The following is a 24226-nucleotide window of genomic DNA, read 5'->3' on the forward strand; positions in this document are numbered from 1 at the left end:
TTATTGATCTAGTCAATCACTACGACTGACTAGCACAAAAAAGAGGCGTGGCCTAAACGCTCCTTGTTGGCACCGGAAACGCTCGTGTAGTTATCACTCTAGGGGGAGATAACTCTATGACTATAACGACCAGAAACGTCAAGATTCGCATCGAGGCGAAAGGTTTTCACACTTGGAGAGTATGCAAACCCGTTTCACAGACACCCATGATGCGCTGCTAACACGATTTAGCGAGCAGCTACTATGCTACTTCTATAGTCTGAAATATACGAACGCTTTAGTACATATACATAAAAATTGCAACTACATGACTAAGACCAGCTTTCGTGACGCAAATTTAAAACTGCACATATGACAAACGAAAAAAGTTAGTTTGTGCTATATATATATATTTACACAGCCAGATAATATTTTCAACCCTCGTGTAACCTCTCCTTAGTAAAAGATTGTGGGAGTCAAACGTGACAGATCGTAAGGAACAGGCCTTTCGATTTGTTTGATAGCTTCAATCAAGTGATCTTGTTTATATTTTTGTACGTCAATTGTGTTTGAGTATATTTTGCTCCTGTACATTTTCAGTATTCATTTCTTGCTTATTTTACCTTCTCTCATTCGTTTTTTTCTTCTCATCATGGCTTAATTGGCCTTTTTCTCCAGAAAAATCATGCATGAGAATTACTTACCTCTAATTTATCATTGTTGTAGTATACTTGGTAAACAGGGACTTGTGACAGTTAAATAAGAATGCGATCATGTATTTCTTTTTCACTACTTTCAAACTCCCAGACACACCATTATCACATAACGTCCAGCTATTCAAACGAGCTAACAAAAGCCTACTAGAGGAAAAAATAACACAAGTAACTTAACCATGAAAATAGTAAAAAACCAGTATTTGTAAATAATATATTGATTGTTATATAAACAAGGCATAAACCATAGCCACAGGACTTGCTATATTCTTCTTGTGCATTGGTTGCATGTATTATTATCGCAAGTGACTCTGTCTACTATCAAAGCTTTCATTCAATAACTCTAAGCTTCAAGCATTTTCATTCATGTATAGCTCAGCGGTTAAAAGCGTGGTTTGTAACTTTCGGTTGCAATCTCTGTGAGTTCAAATCTAGCATAAAACAAATATTTCATTCCTTAATTTTAATATCTATAGCTGGACAAACCGAACTAGACACAGACAAACTTAGTTTTATATATAGAGATTTAGCTGATTGCATAAAAACATCACAATTCCAGCAATAAAATGCCAAAAGCTGGTCTTTTAAAGTTACATGCTTGTAACTGCATCAATTACACTTTAGTTGTCAACGGCATCGTAATTGAGTTGGGTTGTAGATATTTCATCCTCGTTTAGTCAAAAGAATTGGCATAAACTTTTGCATTCATTGCAATCTGTCGTATTTCAATAGCCTATTTCTGAGGACCAGCCATGCTTCAGTGGACAGTATGCTGTCTTTTGATCAGTAGGTCAGTGGTACGAATCACAGAAGAACCATTGGTGGTAGTAGGAAGGGCATCCAACCACAATTGCTCCTGTGCTCCAGCTAACTATTATGCCAGGATTAGCATAAGATAGGGCTGAATGCAGTGACCCCACGATATCTTTAAAAAAGCTCGTAGAAGCAAGAAAAAAACTCAAAGATGTAGCATAGTGTACAGAGTATTGTTAGCATGTTCTTTTAAATACAGTATTTATTATTCTAGTAGCATGCGAAGTATGCTCTGCCAGCGCACCACTCACAAGCTGCATAAAGGTGGATGGTTTGTCTTATTGCAGCAAAGATTGTAGTATAAGGAGAGAAGTAAGTGGTTAAATGCTTTTAAATGTTAGTCAATTGTATTCTTCGTTTTAGCGTTTGGTTGTTTCGTTAGAATCTTTTGTTAGATATAAACGCATGTTTTGAACTTTTTTGCACCATTTTTGCAGTTATATTATTGTATAACACTGTGAAATGGTCTGGGAAATAATTACTCATCTCATTGATACGATTTCGTTGCCACTTTCACAACAGTGTACAATAGCTAAATATGGTGCGTTATGAAACCAACTTTCTGAAGAAATTCTTATTTTGCTAGCATGTTTATCATGATTAGAAGATTTGTGATATATCAAGTGAATTCAGGTGAGGTGGAGGCTATTTGGCAGTGATTGCCTTTTACATCAAACTATGACCATCTGCAAATTCGTGGTATTAAAACACAAACTGTTTGTCATTGTTTCTATTTTGATCAGTGTGTCGATTAATGTGTATATACATATTTTAATTTCTGTTTATTGCTTGCTTTTACCATTGGCAGTTATGCTATTATTATTACTGTTAATATTATTATTGCTGTTATTATTGCTGTTATTATTATTAATGCTGTTATTATAATTACCGCTGTTATTATTATTATTGCTGTTATTATTATTGCTTTTATTAGGACCAACAAAGGTTTTTCATTAACATCTATATTAGTAACATCTTGGGGTTTTTCACAAAAAACATGTCTATTTGATTTTTTGTACGCGAGATATACCGCCAACAATTAGTGCTAAGTTTATGGAGATAGCCATGTACATGTATCTTATCTATCACAATACTTGGTAAGTTCATAATGATAAAATCGAATAAGTACATTCTGTGCTGGTATTTATTAGTCAAAATTTTAATAGGCGTATAATGGTTGGCTGAGACCCCTATTGTAAATACTTGTTGTCTGCACAGATTGGCTAATGCAGTCTTCCAAAGTTGCATTAAACATTTGCTTTGCGCGTCTATTTATCAGCTATCATTTACAAAGTTGCTATAGTTGTTGCAAATATTATTTTATTAGATTTTTTGTAATTAATGTACAGATAATTCCTTTGGCTACTTTTGATTTTTTATTTCTTGTTTTGATGATCATGCAGTCTTGATCCAAGTTTCTATCAGACCCTATAGATATTTGGTCCTTCGCTATGCTATTGATTTGCTTTGATTCAGCTCTAATTCTCGGCTTAATTTTAAATATTTTAAATAGCTGGTTAGTCACAGAAATTTTAGTTTCGAGATTTACTTCTGCTGGCACACCATTTTCATAACTCACTTGTGTAACATGTCTGATTGTTTTCAGTAGGGTATAAAGTAATACTAGCATTCTGTTAAAAAAATGTGAAAGCATCGAGTTGTTTTATTATGTCGAGTTGGTTTGTTATTTAAAGGGAAAACATTACATTGCGTGTTCATGACTATATAGAGATGCAGAGTTTGTACAACTGCTGTGTTCCAGGAAATGCCACAAAGGAAGAGGCAAAGGACAGCACTAAAACGACCTCAACCTTTTGACTGGGGCACCTATCTAGACAGTAACAAAGCAGATGCAGCACCTGTTCACAGTTTCAAGCATGTGAGTTTTTCCGAAATGTCTTTAATAAAAGTTTTGCAATTAAATGGACGCTACAAAGATATATACGTGAATAAACTGTAACTACTACCAAAGAGCTGAGATATATAGACAGAAGTTTATCTCCTGCTCCTAATCAATTCTTGCCACACGAAGAGTTTGTATGTTATAGAGAATTGTATGGAAAAGCTCATTTGCTATCTTAAAAAAGTTATATATTTTGAAGAAATTGTGTAGCATTATGTTGTTTGTGTCGTCCAATATACAGTGATTCTGTTTGTACTTTTAATTTGCTAGCTTCTACTCGGTTGCTGGTGTCAGCAGGTGCTACAAAAACATGCTCCTAGTTCCAAGTAACTGATTCAGTCATTTCATTTTGAAGTCTTTTTCAACTTCATAATATGAAGTTGACAAAAATCAAGATATTACCTTGATTTTTGTTCAATATTAAATGTTGTTACGCAGTGTACTTCAGATGAGTGGCTGGAGGTGTTTATTGGCACCAAAGTTGAGGTGGCTCTTCCTAAATTGGAGAAGGACATTGATGAAGATTGCTATTGGATAGCCAGTATAGTGAAAACTGCTGGGTAAGCCAAGGAGACTTAGTGGTAGTTGTCATCTCATGTCAGTTAATAGTGCATACAGTAGTAGTTCCTGTCATTGTTGCTGTTAGTTTTTAGAAGTTGTCTATCATTAACAGTTTTACTTCCGGAAATTATTTAGCTAGTGAAGCTGCTACTGTTAAAATTGTTGGAGTGAAGCTATATACCCGTTGAAGTTGTCATCTCAGTTGAGTTTTTAAATTTTACAGGAGCTCTTGGAAGTTCATAGTTTTTGGCATCACCTGCCCAACAAAGTCATGGTACATATATTGTTACATGTATGCATAACTATTTAGGTGTGTGTGTGAGAATATATAGATATTCCAGTAATCAGGTCTGTTCATGCTGGTATATACATGTAGGTACAAAGCTAAACTAAGATGGGAAGGTTGTGGGTCAGACAGCAGCTTAGATTTCTGGATGAGCATAACCTCTCCAGATATTCATGAAATTTCCTGGGCTGCTGCTCACAGAAAAAAACTAGTGCCTGCACTCAGTAAGTAGCTAGATATCATCATAGTGTAGATGTATTTTATAGATGTGTTTGTTGCTAGGATGTATGGCCTGATTATAATTTGTTGACATTAACTTAAATTTTTCTCATGATTCATTCTGATGAACTTATGCTCTTTTGTAAGTATGTCACATAAATGATTAATGTAAGAATTAATTCCTCATCAATCACTGTCTGCGGTTATTCAATTTCAGACCAATTTTGCTGGCCGTTCAGAGTAACATGCATTTATTTGACTTTGCTAGCTGGCATAGTTACTATCTGTGTAATTATTTCCAGGAGTTCTCATAAATGCTGATGATCACATATGTGGCTCGATTTTTTATCTCATACTGGTACATATTTGTGTCATATCACACCCATACGGGTACATATTTGTGTCATATCACACTCATACGGGTACATATTTGTGTCATATCACACTCATACGGGTACATATTTGTGTCATATCACACTCATACTGGTACATATTTGTGTCATATCACACTCATACTGGTACATATTTGTGTCATATCACACTCATACTGGTACATATTTGTGTCATATCACACTCATACTGGTACATATTTGTGTCATATCACACTCATACTGGTACATATTTGCGTCATATCACACTCATACTGGTACATATTTGTGTCATATCACACTCATACTGGTACATATTTGTCTCATACGCCTCCACAAAAGCATTCACTATTATTTATCTATGCTTTACGCTTGCACTTCTCACTGGTATCAGCAGCTCTGTACCATACCATCATCTCTTTGTCTTTTCTGAGAAGTATTCAGTTATCACTTTCAATGTTTGCACAATCCTTCGTTTTTTTGTGTGACATCATTTTATCATTGTCGGCCATCTTTATAGACAATTTTACCGTTAAAAACACGAAGCTTTTGCAATGAATTTTTGAAAACGATGTTTTTGTTTGCAATTTTTTTATTATAGTATCAAAACAACACCAAAAAGTAATATTAAATAAAAGAAAAACGATCGTTTTCTATAAATAAGGCGGCTTTTTCGTGACCGAGCGCATGTACAAACGGTTTGATGACATCAAAAAAAAAAACGATGGATCAGTATCATTTTGTTAAAGGTTGACTTGCAATAAAATTCGTATTACAGTTATTTGGTATCAAAAGATTCACCATGTCTTACTCTGTTGTGCTGTAGTTGCCAAATATGTGGAAATGTGATAACAAGCTCTTAAAAGCTCAAAAACGAAAAGCCGCCGTAGATTGGAATCTCTTTATTTCGATGACGTAGTCATGAAATTTGGTTATTGTCTTGTCACGTGATGTTCTCACGTGGATTGAAAGGCCAATTAAAAGCTCAATATAAAACCTATCGTAGCACTAGTTTATGACAAACACTTCGGGTTTTACCGAGGACCCCGTATCAAATATAGATGCTCGCTACTTTACAGTTTTGTTTCGGCATTATTCAATCGTCAAGTCGTAATCTGATCATGTGACCCAATACTTCGCAAATAATTTCTGCAGCACTTTTCGATTATCACAAGTGACCAACAGGCTCGTCATGATTATCAGACAATGATATGTACTCCTTCAAACTAAGGCTAAAAAATTAAACAAGTTTTTACGGTAAGTTATAGGATATCACTGCTAAAAGTGACAGCATTACGATGGTGATAAAATAGACGCGTAAGAACAATAGACATGGTTTTATTGAATGTGTGAAGTATATTTGTGAAAATATTTCGACGAATTAGGTTGCATGAAAGTGTAAGCAGAAACCATCTCTCACAACTACGTCACATTTGAGCCGTTTTGGAAAGAGAATCCAAACTACGGCGGTCTCGTGTGACTGCGATTTTCTGTTCGTTTTTGAGTTTTTAAAAGCTTGTAATCACCTTTCCACATATTTTGCACCTACAACACAACAGAGTAAGACATGGTGAATCTTTTCATATCAAATAACTGTAATGTGAATTTTGTTGCAAGTCAACCTTTAATGACTTGGTCAGCTATGCTTAGTTTACCCTGGTTTAAGATTGCTTCAGACTTAATAGTAAAGTGATCCCTGAGAGCATGTATATGTGATGGGCTCTGAGAACATGTATATAGGATGGGCTCTGAGAGCATGTATATGTGAGGGGCTCTGAGAGCATGTATATGTGATGGGCTCTGAGAGCATGTATATGTGATGAGCTCTGAGAGCATGTATATGTAATGGGCTCTGTAAACAGCGAGTAGAGTGGCATCTCCAACTACATAGATCAGTCGGTGGTAGACTCGGTCTGTCACAGACAGCAATTTATATCAAAACCCGTCTAAACCTGATAACAGTGCTATACATGTAAGAGTTATTGGTAGCCAAACCTTACCCACTGGTTTGCTGATGAGTTGGTAATGTCCGCCTCCTAGTTTATGCTCCTAATCTGTCCTACCTCCAAATATCACACCCTTATTGCTGTGGTACGATGGAGATGCCTGAATGTCTAGCTGCAAATACTATTTCTGTTTATAGGTCAATGGGCTAAGAAAACGGACTGGAGAGAATATCTTCTCAGGAAACTTGTTGGCTGTAGAACTCTTCCAGATAACTTTCGTACTCGGGTAGGTTAGGGTTTGCCAACCAATTCTCTCCATTGCTGAGTGGATAGACTACTCTAATTCTTTGTCAAGGCGTAATTCTGGCTGAGTGAGTAGGTGTCTTTATAGTTAACTGATAGACAGCTCTATGAATGGATCGATACCTTTATAAATAGGGTGAATACTTTTCTAAGTTATTGAGTGCATGGATACCTCTTAGTCTGAGTGAACAGGTATATGTAAGGTCATGAATACCTCTATGTCTGAGTGAACAGGTATTTGTAAGGTCATGGATACCTCTATGTCTGAGTGAACAGGTATCTGTAAGGTCATGGATACCTCTAAGTCTGAGTGAACAGGTATCTGTGAGGTCATGGATACCTCTATGTCTGAGTAAACAGGTATCTGTGAGGTCATGGATACCTCTTAGTCTGAGTGAACAGGTATTTGTAAGGCCATGGATACCGTTATGTCTGAGTGAACAGGTATCTGTAAGGTCATGGATACCTCTAAGTCTGAGTGAACAGGTATATGTAAGGTCATGGATACCTCCATGTCAGAGTGAGCGGGTATATGTAAGGTCATGGATATCTCTATGTCTGAGTGAACAGGTATCTGTGAGGTCATGGATACCTCAATGTCTGAGTAAACAGGTATCTGTGAGGTCATGGATACCTCCATGTCTGAGAGAACAGGTATCTGTGAGGTCATGGATACCTCTATGTCAGAGTGAACAGGTATCTGTGAGGTCATGGATACTTCCATGTCTGATAGAACAGGTATCTGTAAGGTCATGGATACCTCTAAGGCTGAGTGAACAGGTATCTGTGAGGTCATGGATACCTCTATGTTTGAGTAAACAGGTATCTGTGAGGTCATGGATACCTCTTAGTCTGAGTGAACAGGTATATGTAAGGTCATGGATACCTCCATGTCAGAGTGAGCGGGTATATGTAAGGTCATGGATGTCTCTATGTCTGAGTGAACAGTTATTTGTAAGGTCATGGATACTTTTATGTTTTAGTGAACAGGTATCTATAAGGATTGGATATTTTTATGTTTCAGTGAACAGGTATATATATGTAAGCTCAAGAAGTGCTTATTATCTTTGTTGTTCAGTAGAGATCATTTTGAATGAATAAGTGAATGAATCAATCTATTAAGTGAATGCGTAGATATCACTAAATATATCAAATACCAACGTTATAAATAAATTACATATAATGTAGATATTATATTATTACTTCTTGGTGGTCTAGTTAATAGTACCCTGGCAGTCTCAAGTGTTGTGAGTGATAGTCAGGTGTGCCGAGAAGTTACAAGCACAATAATCCTAAGTCTCTGGAAGGTGAACGATTGGGGAAAGCGGTAGCTTGCCGGTCGGCGAAGTAGACTGTCATGGGCTCGAATCCTACATGATGTGATTTTTTTCACATCCTCCCTTCGTGGCTTCTGATGGATGAACACATATCTTATGATGGAAAAGATTACAGATATATTATAATATTACCTCCCAGTATTATAGAGAGTAGTACACTGGCCGTCACGTGGGCTGTGAGAGATCATCATGTGTAATAACTATGTGCACATTTATTCTTAGATGTGGAGAAGTGGTTGCGTGGTGCCGATGGTGAGATTCTTGGCTGGGAATCCAAATATTCCTGTGCAGTTTCCATTCAATGTGGTTTTTCTTTTATGATCTTAGCGTGGCTTTGGATGAATGGAAACGACTCTTATTATTGTAACAATTACAGATGTGTGCTATAGTAGCACATTTCAATGTTAGTTTGGTGTTATATACCGATGTTATAAATACTATATATCTGTCCATCACAGTTGTACATAGCACCATTGCATTGTAGTTCTTGGACAAGATTGGCAAGCACAGATTTTGCAAGGGTATGAGGCTGGAGATCATGGATAAGATGTGTGTAGCTGCCATGAAGGTTGCTAAAGTTGTAGAGGTGGTGGACTGCCGGCTGCACTTGCAGTATGAAGGAGGTGCGTTTAGGCTTTGGTTAAGTTCAGTAAATCTTGTCTTCATAAGCAAACTCTTGGAGGTGTCTAGTAGTATTAGTGTTAGTTAGTTGCATCTTCCATATACGGCCACTTTTACAGCATCGCCACATTTCCTACTTTAACAGTGTTTCCACTTTGCTATACAGTCATACCTCAAAATACTAGTGTCCCAACATACAAGAACATCGAAATACGAGCAAAATTCCTTTGGATACGAAAAGCTTTGGAGATATGAGCATAGAAGCGGTTCTCAATGGCCAGTAAATGATCAAGTACGCGAGAGGCTGCTTTCGAGAAAATCATCACTCGGTCTGTCGCGTTAAATATGTTTAAAAAGGTTTTAAAAGGGTTGGTCAAAGGTTATAGTGAAAGGGAGGCAAAAAGCGAAAAATTTGTTGGTGAAAAGTTCTATTTGCTTGAGTACAAGTACCGTAAAACCTCTAAGTGAACGCCATGGCACTCTATTTTTAACCTTTTCTCTATAGTGGCAGTCAATTGGAGGCAGCGTTCAAATATAGATTGGAGGCGGTGTATATTTCAAATTGCCCGTCAGAATTTTGGGAAGACATTAGCTTCACCCTCTTACGGGTGAAGCTAATGTCGCCTATACATATTTTGCTCTCTTTTTCCGGTGGAGCGATATTTAACCTTTTGGATGCAATAAATCTGTTAACTTACCTCCAACTTTTCAAATATCTCTTGATAAATATGCATCGAGAAACCGGGAATATCTCTACCAGCTGATATCTATTGCTTGCAATTGACCTGCATTGATATTATAGCCTGTGTCCTTCTTTGCATATTGTTGGTACTTTCAATTTTTATTTCATTCTAAATTTAAAGACATATTTTATTTTATAGTTATATTTACTAATGCTGCATAAAAATCCATTGCATTCATTGATGTTTGCTACAGTTTGCAGCTAAAACTAGCTTTTTATGTGCAACAGAAAAGGAGCTACAAGCGTCGATCAATTGTATGATCAGATTATCGCAATGGTGCTATCAAATAATATGTTATAAATTTGCAAATTTATAAGTTATATAATGATAATCTACCAAATGCCACAAATATATATTCATGAACAAGTGACATAAACGAGCCACACTTATATTACATGCAGAAACAAAAATTAAAGTTTTTAAAACAAAAATATTTCTATTGTTTGCTGGGATAGCTGCGTTCTGATTGTTGCTTTCGATATATAGAACATCTTCTAGTTGTCCAATACCTTCCACAATGTTTTCTGACCTCAACTCTTCTTCTGCACTGTGCAACTAGTCGATATCAGCGTCCAAACAATTTTCCGGCTGAGCACAACTGTTATGCGCTCCATTCAGCACAAATGCAACACGTAAAGGTTTTACTCACTAAACGTAACCTTTGGTCCAAAGCTTGCTAACCATTCATTATATATGTACATCGGAGTATTAAGACTGCGTTAAACAAATAACTACTATTAGCCTGGGACAGTAATTATTTCTATGGTGTTGCTTTCAAAGTTCATCTACCATCATAAATTTAAACCATTTTTATATATGGTACATACATGGAAGTATCAAGACCGCGTTAATCAAGGAACTACTATTAGCCTGAGACCATTATTGATTATTTCTATGGCTTTCAAAGTTTTAATGAAAAAACCGAAAAGCTTTGGAGTTGGACGACGAGAGAATTGGTTGTTATTAATATAAACGATTCATTATTAATACGATTGTGTACAAACTTTTCTACTGATCCCTTGATAATATGGGTTCATGAAGATCAAAGATAGTCAATGTGGCTTTCAAATAGAGGGCGGCGCTCTATGTTTCAACTCTTCTTTCATATTGGCAGTTGAATAGACGTGGCGTCCAAATAGAGGTGGCGTTCAATTAGAGATTTGCGGTATATTTGGTAATTGTTCACTCTTTCTCTTGCTGTGATGGTTTACTAGACATCTAATGTTAATCAGGCCAATACATTATTGCATATTTTATCACGCTCTGCTTGTCTGCTAAGCAAAGCTATTTTAGTCATCTTGTGCTAGGTACTGTATCTCTTGTAAAAAATGTGCCAATATTTTAGCCGGTGTTGGGAATGACAGCAATGACTTCTGGTGTCATACAAGCTCTAGCCTTATTCACCCTGTTGGATGGGCTGCTCATGTCGGGCATAGACTGCATGCCTCAGCAGAATATATTCAATCCTCACAAGACAAGTTCAGATCTGCAACGCCTCATCCTGATGACACAACTCTCGATATGTTTAATAATGACCCATTGAATGTAAGGATGAAAGAGTGTTTCAGTGGGAAGTTACTTGACAAAGTGAAGGGAATTACCAAAATCCTTCTTTGTCAATTAGATTAAATTAAAAAGCTGTTAGCTGTTATTCATAGTGTCTATTGTTAGTAGTTAGTAAACACTGCTATACTAAGTAGGTAGTTAGTACAGTGCGCCCTCGGGTTATGGGCCTATATAACAGGGGCCCTGCTACACCCTCTCTGCGATGTAGAACTCAGTGATTTTTGGCCCTTTCCATACGGGCTATTTTTCATCATATGATATCAACAAACATTTCTCTCGAAATTCAACTTTGTGCTGAGTATGTCGGAATACCAAATATGCCGATATGACACATTTTCGGAATCTCTCCCACAACGCATATAATACTCAATCTCTCTCAGTTCGGCCTCTTTAAAATTAGTTATTGTGAACATGAAACCGATAAGATAACATGAACAGAAACAGATAGGTTATAAAGTTTTAGCAGATGAAAAGTAGAAGTTCAGTAAAATAGTTAAAGGTTGACTTGCAACAAAATTCACATTACAGTTATTTGGTATCAAAAGATTCACCATGTCTGACTCTGCTGTGTTGTAGGTGCCAAATATGTGGAAATGTGATTACAAGCTCTTAAAAGCTCAAAAACGAACAGTTAACCGCTGCCATCATGAAAGGGCCATAGACTGGAATCCCTTTCCAAAACAGTTCAAATGGGACGTAATTGAACACAATGGCCTCTGTTTACACTTTCATGCAACCTCATTTGTCGAAATATTTTCACAATCGTATCTCACGCATCAATAAAACCATGTTTATTGTCATTACGCGTCTATTTCATCATCATCGTTATGCTGTCACTTTGAGCACTGATATCTCAAAACCTAGCTTAAAAATTAGTTTAATTTTTAACCTTAGCTCGAAGGAGTGCATATCATCGTCTGATAAACATGAGGAGTCTGTTGGTCACCTGTGATAGTCGAAAAATGCCGCTGGAATTGTTTGCACTATTTTGCAGGAAGTATGGGCCACATGATCAGATTACGACTAGATGATTAGACCAAGCCGAAACAAAACTGTAAATTAGCAAGCATCTATATTTGATACGGGCTTTTCGGTGGAACCCAAAGTGTTTGTCATAAACTAGTGCTATGAAAAGTTTTATATGGAGCTTTTTGTTAGCCTTTCATGACACCTGATAACACCATGTGTCAAAACAATAACCACTATGTTTGAGAATGTCATCGAAATAAAGAGATTCCAAACTACGGCGTTTTCGTGATGGCTGCGATTAACTGTTCGTTTTTAGCTTTTACGAGCTCGTTTGTACATATTTTGTACCTACAACACAGCAGAGTGAGGCATGGTAAACCTTTTGATACCAAATAACTGTAATATGAATTTTGTTGCAAGTAAATCTTTAAAAATACATACTAAAACTTAAATTTAAGTGTTTATAAATGTGTTTAAATAATGTGTTTATTAAACTAAATTCATTTAAGTTAAATTCAACATTCATATTATACGTTTGCCTCAAAGATAAGAACTCTCTATGTACGTACTGCACATAGTAGGCTACATTGTAACGTTACATTTTAATGCAAATCATAATGACTAAATACACTAAATACACTAAAGTTGCTGTAGGTAACTATAGTTACTAAGGTTAGCATGTTATTTTGTTATTAATTTTTAGTATATGCAGCACATATATAAAATTCTGATGGTTTTTACCAGGGGGTGTTTGTATTAGATTATTACTATAGGTTTCTATACCACTCTAAACAAAGTTTTCGCCTTACGATGCCAACACTGGAATAAATTGAAATTGTATGACGAGGGTCCATTGCATTAACAATAGCAAGTTAATTTACTAGATTATAAGTTAACTATAGCTAGCTTAAGTTACTAGCTTATGTTACTAGCTTAAGTTATTCAAACTCATTAGATAAAGAAACTTAGCTAATGACAACTACATGTACATTACCTGCCATTGTTTATAAGCAATTTTTTATTACCTGTGCAACAACCTTATAAAAGGTACTACATGAATGCGTATATACCTTTTTTAAGGTACGCATTCATGTAGTACCTTATACGGTATCTTCAAGTATGCTACACATAGAGCCTTGTTTACTTTGTGCACACAATGGAACAATTTGCAGCAAACTAGTAATGTCCACTCTCCTGGTTCAAACGCATCATCATCAGTCCTACTTGTGAGAGGTTTACTAGTGGCCAGGCTAAAAACTCTAACACCGGTGTGTTATTAGTTGAATGGTAATGTGAAATATTAACATCTCCAGCTCTAGTTGTGATCTATTACAGGTTTATCCACCTGGTGCTGGCTCGGGCTTCGCTGTCGGTATGAAGCTAGAAGCAATAGACCCCCTCAACCTCTCAGCTATATGCGTTGCTACAGTTATGAAAGTGCTCAAGGATAACTATCTCATGATTGGTCAGTCTTGTAAACACTTTTATATAATGTATCTTATGATTGGTCAGTCTTATAAACGCCCTTATATAATCTATCTTATGATTGGTCAGTCTTATAAACACTTATACATGCATCTTATGATTATATAAAGTTCTAGAAGCTGTGTTGCACCATGTTAGCTAATCTGTAAGTTAAACAGATATGACTAGTTGTTACTGATATCATGTTGTACCCACTCTATAGTGACAGCATGCAGTCTTTAGCATCTCTTTCGTGTGTAAGATGAATAATAAGCTTGCATTGTTATGGCAGGAATAGATGGATGCATGGACAAGAGAGGTAATGATTGGTTTTGTTATCATGCTACATCTGCCTCTCTTCTTCCTGCCGGCTACTGTGATATCAACAACATACCTTTAACACCACCTAAAGGTCTGTCTTTGATCCAGCTCCTTTTTCACCTTGTGCTATTTCGAGAAAAATAGGTAGTTATGCTATGTTTAGAACCAACAAAATTTTGTGTCAAGAAACAATCATCGTTGACAGAAAAAGGTAACAGGCGGCATACTTTGAGATACGAGCTCAATGGGTTTCGGGACTAAACTTGCATGTCGATTCATTTGTCGGTTCATTCGTATCGCAAATCAATTTTTCTATATCAAATAACGAAGTACAAATTAATCAATTTAACCTCTGCAAAAAAAACACATTAAAAATCAGGATAATACAATGGATAAACATTGCTCTAACTGTTCTAATTCATGACATGCGCTCACAAAGTAACGAATACTTCTCTATTGGTTATGTGACATTATCATGTACCGTACTGTATGGAGTTCCTACCTTTGAAATAGGCAGTTGCGCCTAAAGGCGGTGTGAGAGAGATGTGACAGCAACATGTTCGGTTCGCTACATTTTTGTGACGCTACATATCTAATTACATATTACATATTAAATTGATTAAGTCGACCGACACTCGTGTCTCAAGGTGTGACTGTACTCGTATAGTGTACCATTTCACAATTTTGTAAGCTAATTTGATTGCCTCTTTCTACCCAATTTTTTTCCAAAAAAACTCTCATCAGATTTTGTTCATACATGTACATACATATATGATACATTATGGTTATGGCTCCGGGTTGAGCTGTACATTATGTTTCGGGAGATTATGTATTATATTTAGTAATATAAGCTGTAGAAAAGACTACACTATATCAGCCATCTGGTTTAGATTATCAGATCATCATTAGATAGTTGAAGAATGATAGATGCCCAACTCTACAACGAGTGCAATAAACAATCTACTGGTCTTGTTCGCATGTAAAACTACTTGTGAGTGTGAACCTGGGTTGATGATACTAGTAAGTGAACTTAAGTTGATGTTAATTGGTAAAATAATATTGTATGTATTTATAACTAAAGAAGCTTTGTGATTGTATTATGTTATTATATGGTACAATTTTCTATAGTACAGTTATTCTATAGTACACTTATTCTATAGTACAGTTATTTTATACTACACATATTATATAGTACAGTTATTCTATAGTACAGTTATTCTATAGTACAGTTATTATATAGTACAGTTATTTTATAGTACACGTATTATATAATACAATTATTCTATAGTACAGTTATTCTTTAGTACAGTTATTCTATAGTACAGTTATTTTATGGTACACGTATTATATAGTACAGTTATTCTATAGTACAGTTATTATATAGTACAGTTATTCTATAGTACACTTATTCTATAGTACACTTATTCTATAGTAAAGTTATTATATAGTACATTTATTCTATAGTACACTTATTCTATAGTACAGTTATTCTATAGTACACTTATTCTATAGTAAAGTTATTATATAGTACATTTATTCTATTGTACACTTATTCTATAGTACAGTTATTCTATAGTACACCTATTCTATAGTAAAGTTATTATATAGTACATTTATTCTATAGTACACTTATTCTGTAGTACACTTATTCTATAGTACAGTTATCATATAGTACATTTATTATATAGTACAGTTCTTCTACTTGTGGATGTTAGAATGTTCTGTTGTCCTGTTACTCTGGATAGCAAGGAGTATTGATATGGATAGCTACTCATATTGATAAGTATCGGGTGTGTTGGTAAACAGGTTATGAGGGCAAATTCTCTTGGAGGAAGTATGTAGTGACCACACAGTCTCGGTTAGCACCTGTTACTCTCTTCACAACAAAAGTTCCTCCACATTCATTTCGAAAGGGAATTAAGTTAGAGGCTGTTGATCTAATGGATCCTAAGTAAGTCTCCTATTGCTGTCATATTCGTGACCTACATGTACATATACATGTACATATATATATATATATATATACCTTTATCTGTCTAGCCAGTCTTATTGGTCTCTGAGCAAGAGGTGTGTCAGTTAAGCAAACGGTCATAGCTGATCTTCGTTCCATAAAAGTTAACAAAGATCGTTTAGCAGTTGGAAGTATAATATCAGTTGGAAGTATAGTGATACAATTATATTGGTGGGTGACGAGAATACAGCATTAAATTGTACAAGCATAAAACAGTTAGTCTTTTTAGACAGGTGTCAACAGGTGCCTATCAAGATGCACACATTTCTGTTACATCATGATCAAGTAGCTAAATCTGTTGTTATAATGTTAGCTCTGTAAACTGTGGCATGTTTTCAGACTGTATGTGCAGGTGATTGATTATAAAGGGCACCTTCCCTGTATTTACAGGTACTTGATTATAAAAGTCACCCTTCATACACAATATGTCTAGCTATTTGATGTTCACAGGCTGATATGCGTTGGAACTGTGCAGGATGTTGTGGGTCGTCTGCTCAGGATACGATTTGACGGGTGGGAGGATTCATTTGACCAATGGGTAGATGTTGAATCTCCTGATATATACCCTGTTGGTTGGTGTGAGCTCATCAACTACAGCTTGGAGCGACCTCGGACCGGCGATGTTAAAGGAGCTAAGACTAAATAGATGGCCATTCATATCTCATAGAAACAGTCAACCTGCCAGTTCATACAGTACCAGTACATAAAGTTGTATATTATATATTGTACATATGCATTTGAATAGTAAACTTTATTTTCCCTCCAGGCAAATAGTATTTCTGTACAGAAATCAAGAAAAAGTACACATATTTCTTTTGTTGGTATAATGCAAAAACACACAAATATGGTCCAATAAGCTTTTGATTTTATGTAAATTCTCCATTACACAAGAGCTCCAAACAATATCAAGCGGAAGGACAGCAATGATGCATCCTGGTTTGGATGGAAATGTTCATAATTCGGTTTGAAAAAATAACTTTCTGCATTGTCTTGTCATATGAGCAGAGAAGTTCTTGAATTTTCTCAATTAGCGATAGATATTTTTTATTTGTCTCTCTGCCGGATAGTCTTCCAAAAGGACATAATATGTCTAGTAATTAGGTGAACAGCAGAATGATTGTAAAGAAAGGGAATCCAGCAACCTAAAGACTGCACTTGTGTCAGTAGAAAGAGGTGGCCTGTAGGTTGAGGAAGTAATAGCCTAAAAGGGGATTGTGCTCGAGCAAGCTGAGGTGTACTACAGACTGTCTTTTCAGAGAATAGGGCACCGGTAGTTTCAGGTACACTAAAGTTTCGATGTAAGTTGGTACATTAATAGCCATGTGTGTACTATGCCCTTCAGAATGTGGTCATTGAGTAGCCTGAGCAGCGCTTGAAGCGTTTTACAGAGGGTGGTGCACCAGCAGACGAAGTCTCATTGAGAGGTTTTACGGAGAGTGGTACACCGGTAGACTAAGGTTTATTAAGAGGTTTTATGGAGGGTGGTGCACCAGTAGGCTAAGGTTCATTGAGAGGTTTTATGGAGGGTGGTGCACCATTAGGCTAAGGTTCATTTAAAGGTTTTACGGAGGTTGGTGCACTAGTAGGCTAAGGTTCATTGAGAGATTTTACGGAGGGCGGTACACCAGTAGACTAAGGCTCATTGAGAGGTTTTATGGAGGGTGGTGCACCAGTAGCCCGAAGTATAAAAGCTTTTGATAACTTCAAGATTGCGAGTATCTGAGCCTATGAGCTTTTCCAGCTCTCCTCTTTTGAAGACATGATAGAAGCGATCATGGCGACTATGAATATCATACGGTGCAGAGTGGGCAGCGCAACTCCGTCGATGTGCTCTTATTTGATGCTGCTTAGACGTTGTCGCTGTTGAAAACAAACTGCTTGCAGGGAATTCCCGAACCTTGAATTCTTCAGGTATTTCAATTATTTCATCGGATATATCCTGCTGACTTATATATTCATCATTGTCTGAGGACTGTAAAGAATCAGAGGAGCTACTCCTACAGCTTTCTAGGGAATCATATCGATTATAGAGCCTTTTTACGACAACTTTTTGTAGCAGTTGTCTCCACTTACTTAGTGCTTTACTCTCATTCGTTTTCTCCCCATTGTCCCAACAGCTGCAGCTCCTAATGCTATTAGAAACGTAAACGTTACTTCCTGCTGATACGTGTCGGGGAATCAACAAGTTCTGGCTTTCAAACTACAAGCATGGATGTTTGTTTTATGGTTAACAGGTAGGTTACACTTTTAATGGTAAAAAGGAAGACATTTTTGTAAGATGTGTATAGTTTATGGACACACAAAGTTTGAATAGTAATTAATTCACTAGAGCACGACAGCATGCCTGAATCTTTATTAGACAAGTCCAAACTCTTGATAGCTGAATCAATGTTCTTAGAGTTTTGTGATAATAATTTCATTTGATCATTTTGTAATTTCAAGAATTCTAAAACGGATTGTTCAGTGGTAAAAACATGTGTACCTGCTATGTACACAGGTTAGACCTTGATGCTAAGTTATGATTTTTTTAAAGTATCCAGAATGGCTTAACTTTTTCAATTTTTGTACTTTGCGATAGCATAGCTGTCTTTTCTTCATGAAAGCCATATTTTTAACAAACAAGTTTATCAAATGCTGCTAGGTTCATTTTAAGATATCCAACGTTTGGGTTCAGAAGTGCCTGATTATTAAGGATTTGCATGTGATGCTCTAGCAATAATAACATGTTATATTTTCTGAAAGTTGTTAGGTTTTCTGCTTTAGTTGACCAGCATTAGTTGCAGCGTGTAAGTTTATTTACCTTGCGCTTCTCTTGCTCCCACGCCCAAGCATAGAGAAGAATTTGTCCACCAGGTCGTAATATTCTTGATAGTTCATTGAGAGCCTTCACTTGCCTTTGTCTAGTCACCAAATGGTGTATAACACCAACAAATAGGATGGCATCAAATGCATTCTCTCTGAAAGGGAGGTTTAGACAGTCCGCCCGGCAAGAAACACCTGTATAATATGTGCATATATAATATGAATATATAGTGTACAGACATGTGTGTAGACAGTGTATAGACATACATATATAAATATATGTATATATATATATATATATATACGTCCTAGCATACCAATCAGATGTAGTGGTGGTGGACAAGGAGAACAAGAGGGTTACTGTAATAGATATAGCAGTACCCAATGACTGCAATATATATAGCCAGCAAAGAAAAAGTGGAGAAATATCTCCCTCTTGGAAAAGAGATTGCTGTGATGTAAGAACAACTGTAATTCCAGTAGTCATTAGGGCACTGGGCGCAATAACACCAGTGCATAAAATGTGGCTTGCCCAGATACCGACGGCAATCAACTCAATTGAGTTGCAAAAAAGTGCGCTATTAGGAACAGCTAAGATCTTGAGACGAGTGCTCAAATACCCAGGTCTCTGGTAGGAGACCCGAGTTAGAGCAGAAATTACTACCCATATATGTTAACCAGGGTGAAGAAACAGTTCTTAAATATATGTATAGTCAGACATATATATATATATGATTATAGATATATGATTATATATTTATGATTATATATAATCATGAATATATATAACTAATTATATATATATAAATTAGTAGAGAATTAGATAGTGTACTCATTTTTTGTCAGCTGCTGTCAGTTTCTTGCTTGCACAATCATCAGGTTGATTGTGTAAACAAGAAACTGGTATTAGCTGACAAAAGATAAGTACACTATCTAATCCCCTACTAATTTATACTGCTCCATTCTATGTTGAGCACTGTAGCTTTAGTTCTAGGTATGATAAATTTCAATATATATATACATGTACATATATATATATATATTTCAATATGTATATATATAATGTCTATAGGCAGGATAGACAGACATAAAACAAGCAGACACCTTGAAACACTTGCTAAAATTAACCTGGTAGCCTGAAATCGTCTGCTAATGAATCAACTCAGTGTTGAACAAGGATAATAAATATATGGATTAAATAAAGACTTTACTGCATACGATTTGAAATAATTAAAAAACAAACTTGAGCGTCAAAAATAAAAGCAAGTTAGACTTTTTGGTTGCCCTCCACCAACTCCATGGTCACCCTCGACTTCGTTGCTATGCAGAAAAAATGATGATTTTTTAAGAGCTTCTGGTATCCAAGCAAACCAAATGTTGGTCACATTTATTATCAACACAGGATCTTCTTTTTTATGATGAGTTGTTTTATTCAGCTGCAAATACAATATATCACATCATGTACTTGACTTTGTTACAAACACCCTGAATACTATTGGAATTTTAATGTTGCAGAAAAAATAATAAACTCACGACAAGCCTACATAATTAACAATAACTCTGCGATTTCTTTTTCATCAACATCGCCATCAAAACAAAATGTCGAATGCTTTTTTCGCAAATGTAAGAATCAAAATTGACAATTCTAGAACTCTGGTTAAAGGAGTTTTAGTAACTCATAAAAGCAAGCTTTCATTTTTTGAAATGATAGCGTTTGAAAAGGACAACTTGCGTTTTAGGCAAATCATTTTTCTTTTATACAACTGGCATTGAGCTTTGACCTTACAAATCTTTTAAAAAACAAATAGTGCATGTTTGCTGTCAATTCCTTGAGAAAGTCACTCATCGGCTTAGATATATGCTGTGGGTTGCAATAAGTTTTGAACAATTAGAAGTTAGCTGAGCTTAGCTACCAATGATAAAAGATAGAGATCTGCTTCTGAGCCTCTCATGTCTGGTCAAATCTAACTGATCATGAAAATATTACAAACAAGTTAGTTACCAGAAGCTCTGCTGTTGGCGAAATCAAGCAGGCTTGAGCTCCTATCAATTCCTATAACAGTGATATTTGGGTTAACGTTGAGATAGTGCCCGTTTCCACAGCCTGCAAGAAACATAGTTTCTTATTTGACCATTACTAGTCATTGGTTAACCTGTCAAAATTATGTAAAACGCTTGCGTGTTCAAGTTTTAAGTATGGATAGACGATACAGAAATATTTCGTGTTCAAAAATCTTACCAACATCCGCAACAATGCTGCCTGGTTCAAGATTCATCAAGAACTTCTTTATGTCAGGCCAAGGACGATGTTGGTCTTGTTCAAAATCAGGGGCTATCTGTTCGTATACTCCATGAACATAGAGTTGCTCTAGCAGTTTGCTCTGTGCTTCTACATCACGCTTCCTGTAGGTTAGATTAAGGATGGCACTGCTTGGAAAAATTCATTTAAAGAGCGTCTGTGTGGCTAAGGTAAATATTATTGTGTCAGTAATATGAGTCCTTCTAACAGTCTAACTCAATGTCAGAACTATCTTTGAAAAAGCGACTTCAAAACAGCAAGCGCAAATTTGTTGAAGCAAAAAATTATGAGCAAAGTTTTTTGATATATACACGTACTTCTCATACTAACTCATAATTATTGCTAAACATTGTATTATGATATTATCATGTTAAGAATCTTTTCAGTTTATATTATCTTTGCTTAGTTTTTCACCTGTCCCAAAGAAACGAGAAGTTGTCTCACCGTATACGATATTTAAAACATTGCGTCCTGCGTTTAGATTACTATATTATTTTTAAAGTTGTGCTGTTTTTTAAAAAGTGAATGTTTGGTGAGAGTAAAAATCACATCAAATACAATTATATCTATTAATCGCATTAAAAATTACTTTCTGCAGTTAGAATTATGCATACAAATATCTCACGTTTCAGCTAAGAGCATGCATAGAGTAAATGTTGACTCAAAGTCAATAGCATAGGCATTTCAAGTCAGGTTGGTTGCAACTCTAAGTAAACTTTAAACCAAATATGTAAGACACTTTAGTTTCAGTTGATTTAGCGTAAAGTAGTTGATGCAACTAAGAAATGAATCGGAATCATTAAACAAACATTTTATTAATAACTGAAGTTTTCTAAAATTTGATTTGTTGTCTCATAGTCATAAGACAGAGTATATGGTTAGTCATACATTACTCATTATAACCTCATAGTACTAGACAGAGTATATGGGTAGTCATACATTACTCATTATATCCTGATAGTATTAGACAGAGTATATGGTTAGTTATGCATTACTCATTATATCCTGATAGTATTAGACAGAGTATATGGTTAGTTATGCATTACTCATTATATCCTGATAGTATTAGACAGAGTATATGGTTAGTTATGCATTACTCATTATATCCTGATAGTATTAGACAGAGTATATGGTAAGTCATACATTACTCATTATAACCTGATAGTATTAGACAGAGTATATGGTTAGTCATACATCACTCGCTGGTAGGTTCTGGCAGTCCAATGTGCAGTAAGAGATTGTTAGATGTATGAACTGTTCAAACAATTAATCTGTAATGCTAATGGGTCATCAACATTCACAAATGGCATGCTGAAAGTCGCGAGTCTGAATCCTGTATGATGCAATCTTTTTCCTGACCGCCATCCGTGGTTTCGGACAGACATGGACGAATAGAAGAAGAATAGAATAGGAAGAACAGGTGGATGCGGCTCTCATCTTACTAGCCAAATGCTCGGCGTTGCGCGGGTATTAATAAACAGCTTATAAACAGTGGCAGGTAATGTAGTTGTCATTGGTTAATTTGAGTAAGCTAGTATCCGTATTGCTAAATATTGCTACTAATACGAACCATAAGAGCAAGCTTTAGTGATGTTGCGTGTAACACAGCCTCGCAGTATGTATTTTAACCCAAATAATGACTAGCTACCCAATGAATCCATTGCATCCCGTGTAGCTGAATGGGTAGCTCGTCGCCTTGTAAACGGAAAGTTTTGAGATCAAACTTTCTGCGATACAGATTTTTCATTGCCAGATTTTGGTCGCTATAGCCGGACAAATACTGAACGATAACAGACGACGACAAATGGCAACAAACTATGAGATTTATATATATGGATTATTATAACCGTATTATAATATGAATATAGAAAACTGTGATCAATCTTTTCCTTAAGCACATGTACATGTATGTCTTACATCTAACATTTATTGCAGATTAACAAATGATCACCTGGGTGTAACCACTTTTCAAACCAAGTACTCACACATTCTAGCTTCAGTTGACTTGGATTTGCACGTACCTATTTCTGGTCAGACTTGTCTTTTCCATGAGTGTAGTGGAAGTTATGAGTCTCACACACTCCTTACATGGACAGCATCACTGTTAGCTAGTGCGGATATGCCTCCTTCTATCCTTGTTAGTGATCCCGTTCAAGGTTCAACAGCTTGGATGAGTATCTAATTATACTTTGAATTTAGTTGTTTAAATGCTTCTACCTACAACAATATCCACGACCCTGATGATTGATTGTGAATGGTTATGGGAGGCCCTTAATTGAGCAAGCAAACAGTTGCCAAGTATAATGACACAACTTTCAAACACCAGTTGAGTTGCAAGGTGGAGATCGACCTTTCAACTTTATATAACAATAAGGTATCATGCAGTGCATGGGAATTGATTTGTGACACTGGATTATAAATATCTCCTTATAATGGAGGTGGTAGACCATAGTCCAAGCACTGCAAGGATAACTTTGGTAAGCATTGCGTGTTCACCAATGCCATTTAGGTCTAAAAAGGTATCAAAAAACTAAACATAGACAAGCTTATAATAACTACTTATTCTGTCAGAGACAGTTTATAAAGCATTCTGTTTATCACAATGGAGTTACAATATGTAGCTACTGTTCAAGAGAAAATTGAGGCACTTTTTATCCCAAGAAGCGCTTTCAAGTCATACTAACTCTATGAACAGAAGTTTACACGGAGCATCTCATAGTATGATACACCTAGTACAGCAGCGAAAACCTACATATTGTTGGGACATATTTTACAACATATGATTGGATGACACACATTTCATGTTTTACTCAACTTTATCAATTGGGTTAAATGACATAAAGATATTCTAACATGCTCATCAATATGTATGACAGTAGCAATATGGTATGTGACACTAGTAGGTTTGTGAATAACATAAATAGTATAGTATCTGGCACGAGTGGCAGGTGTCTGAGAAGAGTGTCATGTATGACATCAGTGTTTTGTGCGGTCTGTTCCTC

The 24226-nt window shown here is 36.0% G+C and overlaps 2 protein-coding genes across 4 annotated transcripts; one reads left to right on the plus strand and one right to left on the minus strand.

The window, feature by feature from the left end:
* The first annotated feature begins 203 nt into the window (after nucleotides 1-203).
* On the plus strand, nucleotides 204-17766 carry LOC137393406 (MBT domain-containing protein 1-like). Of its 3 annotated transcripts, none has more exons than XM_068079950.1 (12): nucleotides 204-367; nucleotides 1720-1817; nucleotides 3268-3384; nucleotides 3847-3968; nucleotides 4346-4479; nucleotides 6986-7074; nucleotides 8913-9051; nucleotides 11138-11337; nucleotides 13663-13792; nucleotides 14084-14203; nucleotides 15919-16063; nucleotides 16574-17766. In XM_068079950.1, exons 1-12 carry the CDS (start codon nucleotides 352-354, stop codon nucleotides 16767-16769), a joined length of 1506 nt encoding a protein of 501 aa, XP_067936051.1. In that variant the 5' UTR covers nucleotides 204-351; the 3' UTR covers nucleotides 16770-17766. The 3 variants fall into 3 exon arrangements, with proteins under 3 accessions (XP_067936051.1, XP_067936053.1, XP_067936054.1); XM_068079952.1 differs by having other exon boundaries at nucleotides 1723-1817; XM_068079953.1 differs by lacking the exon at nucleotides 1720-1817.
* On the minus strand, nucleotides 17763-23366 carry LOC137393999 (uncharacterized). The gene is made up of 5 exons (XM_068080714.1): nucleotides 23246-23366; nucleotides 21165-21328; nucleotides 20928-21029; nucleotides 18924-19120; nucleotides 17763-18323 (listed from the first exon to the last, which is right to left on the minus strand). The coding sequence occupies exons 1-5, from the start codon at nucleotides 23272-23274 to the stop codon at nucleotides 17763-17765; spliced, it is 1053 nt and encodes a 350-aa protein (XP_067936815.1). The 5' UTR covers nucleotides 23275-23366.
* Between the last annotated feature and the right edge of the window lie 860 nt (nucleotides 23367-24226).

The sequence above is a fragment of the Watersipora subatra genome, chromosome 4 (genome assembly GCF_963576615.1).
Source record: "Watersipora subatra chromosome 4, tzWatSuba1.1, whole genome shotgun sequence".
NCBI lineage: Eukaryota > Metazoa > Bryozoa > Gymnolaemata > Cheilostomatida > Watersiporidae > Watersipora > Watersipora subatra.

Coding starts and splice junctions, on each gene's coding strand:
- LOC137393406 (XM_068079950.1), top strand. Junction 7,075..8,912: donor CAGATAACTTTCGTACTCGG/GTAGGTTAGGGT, acceptor ATTGCATTGTAG/TTCTTGGACAAGATTGGCAA. Junction 14,204..15,918: donor ACCTTTAACACCACCTAAAG/GTCTGTCTTTGA, acceptor GTTGGTAAACAG/GTTATGAGGGCAAATTCTCT.
- LOC137393999 (XM_068080714.1), bottom strand. CDS start 23,274: ATGGAAAAGACAAGTCTGACCAGAAATAG. Junction 19,121..20,927: donor CGCCAACAGCAGAGCTTCTG/GTAACTAACTTG, acceptor CATATTATACAG/GTGTTTCTTGCCGGGCGGAC. Junction 18,324..18,923: donor GGGAGCAAGAGAAGCGCAAG/GTAAATAAACTT, acceptor CCATGCTTGTAG/TTTGAAAGCCAGAACTTGTT.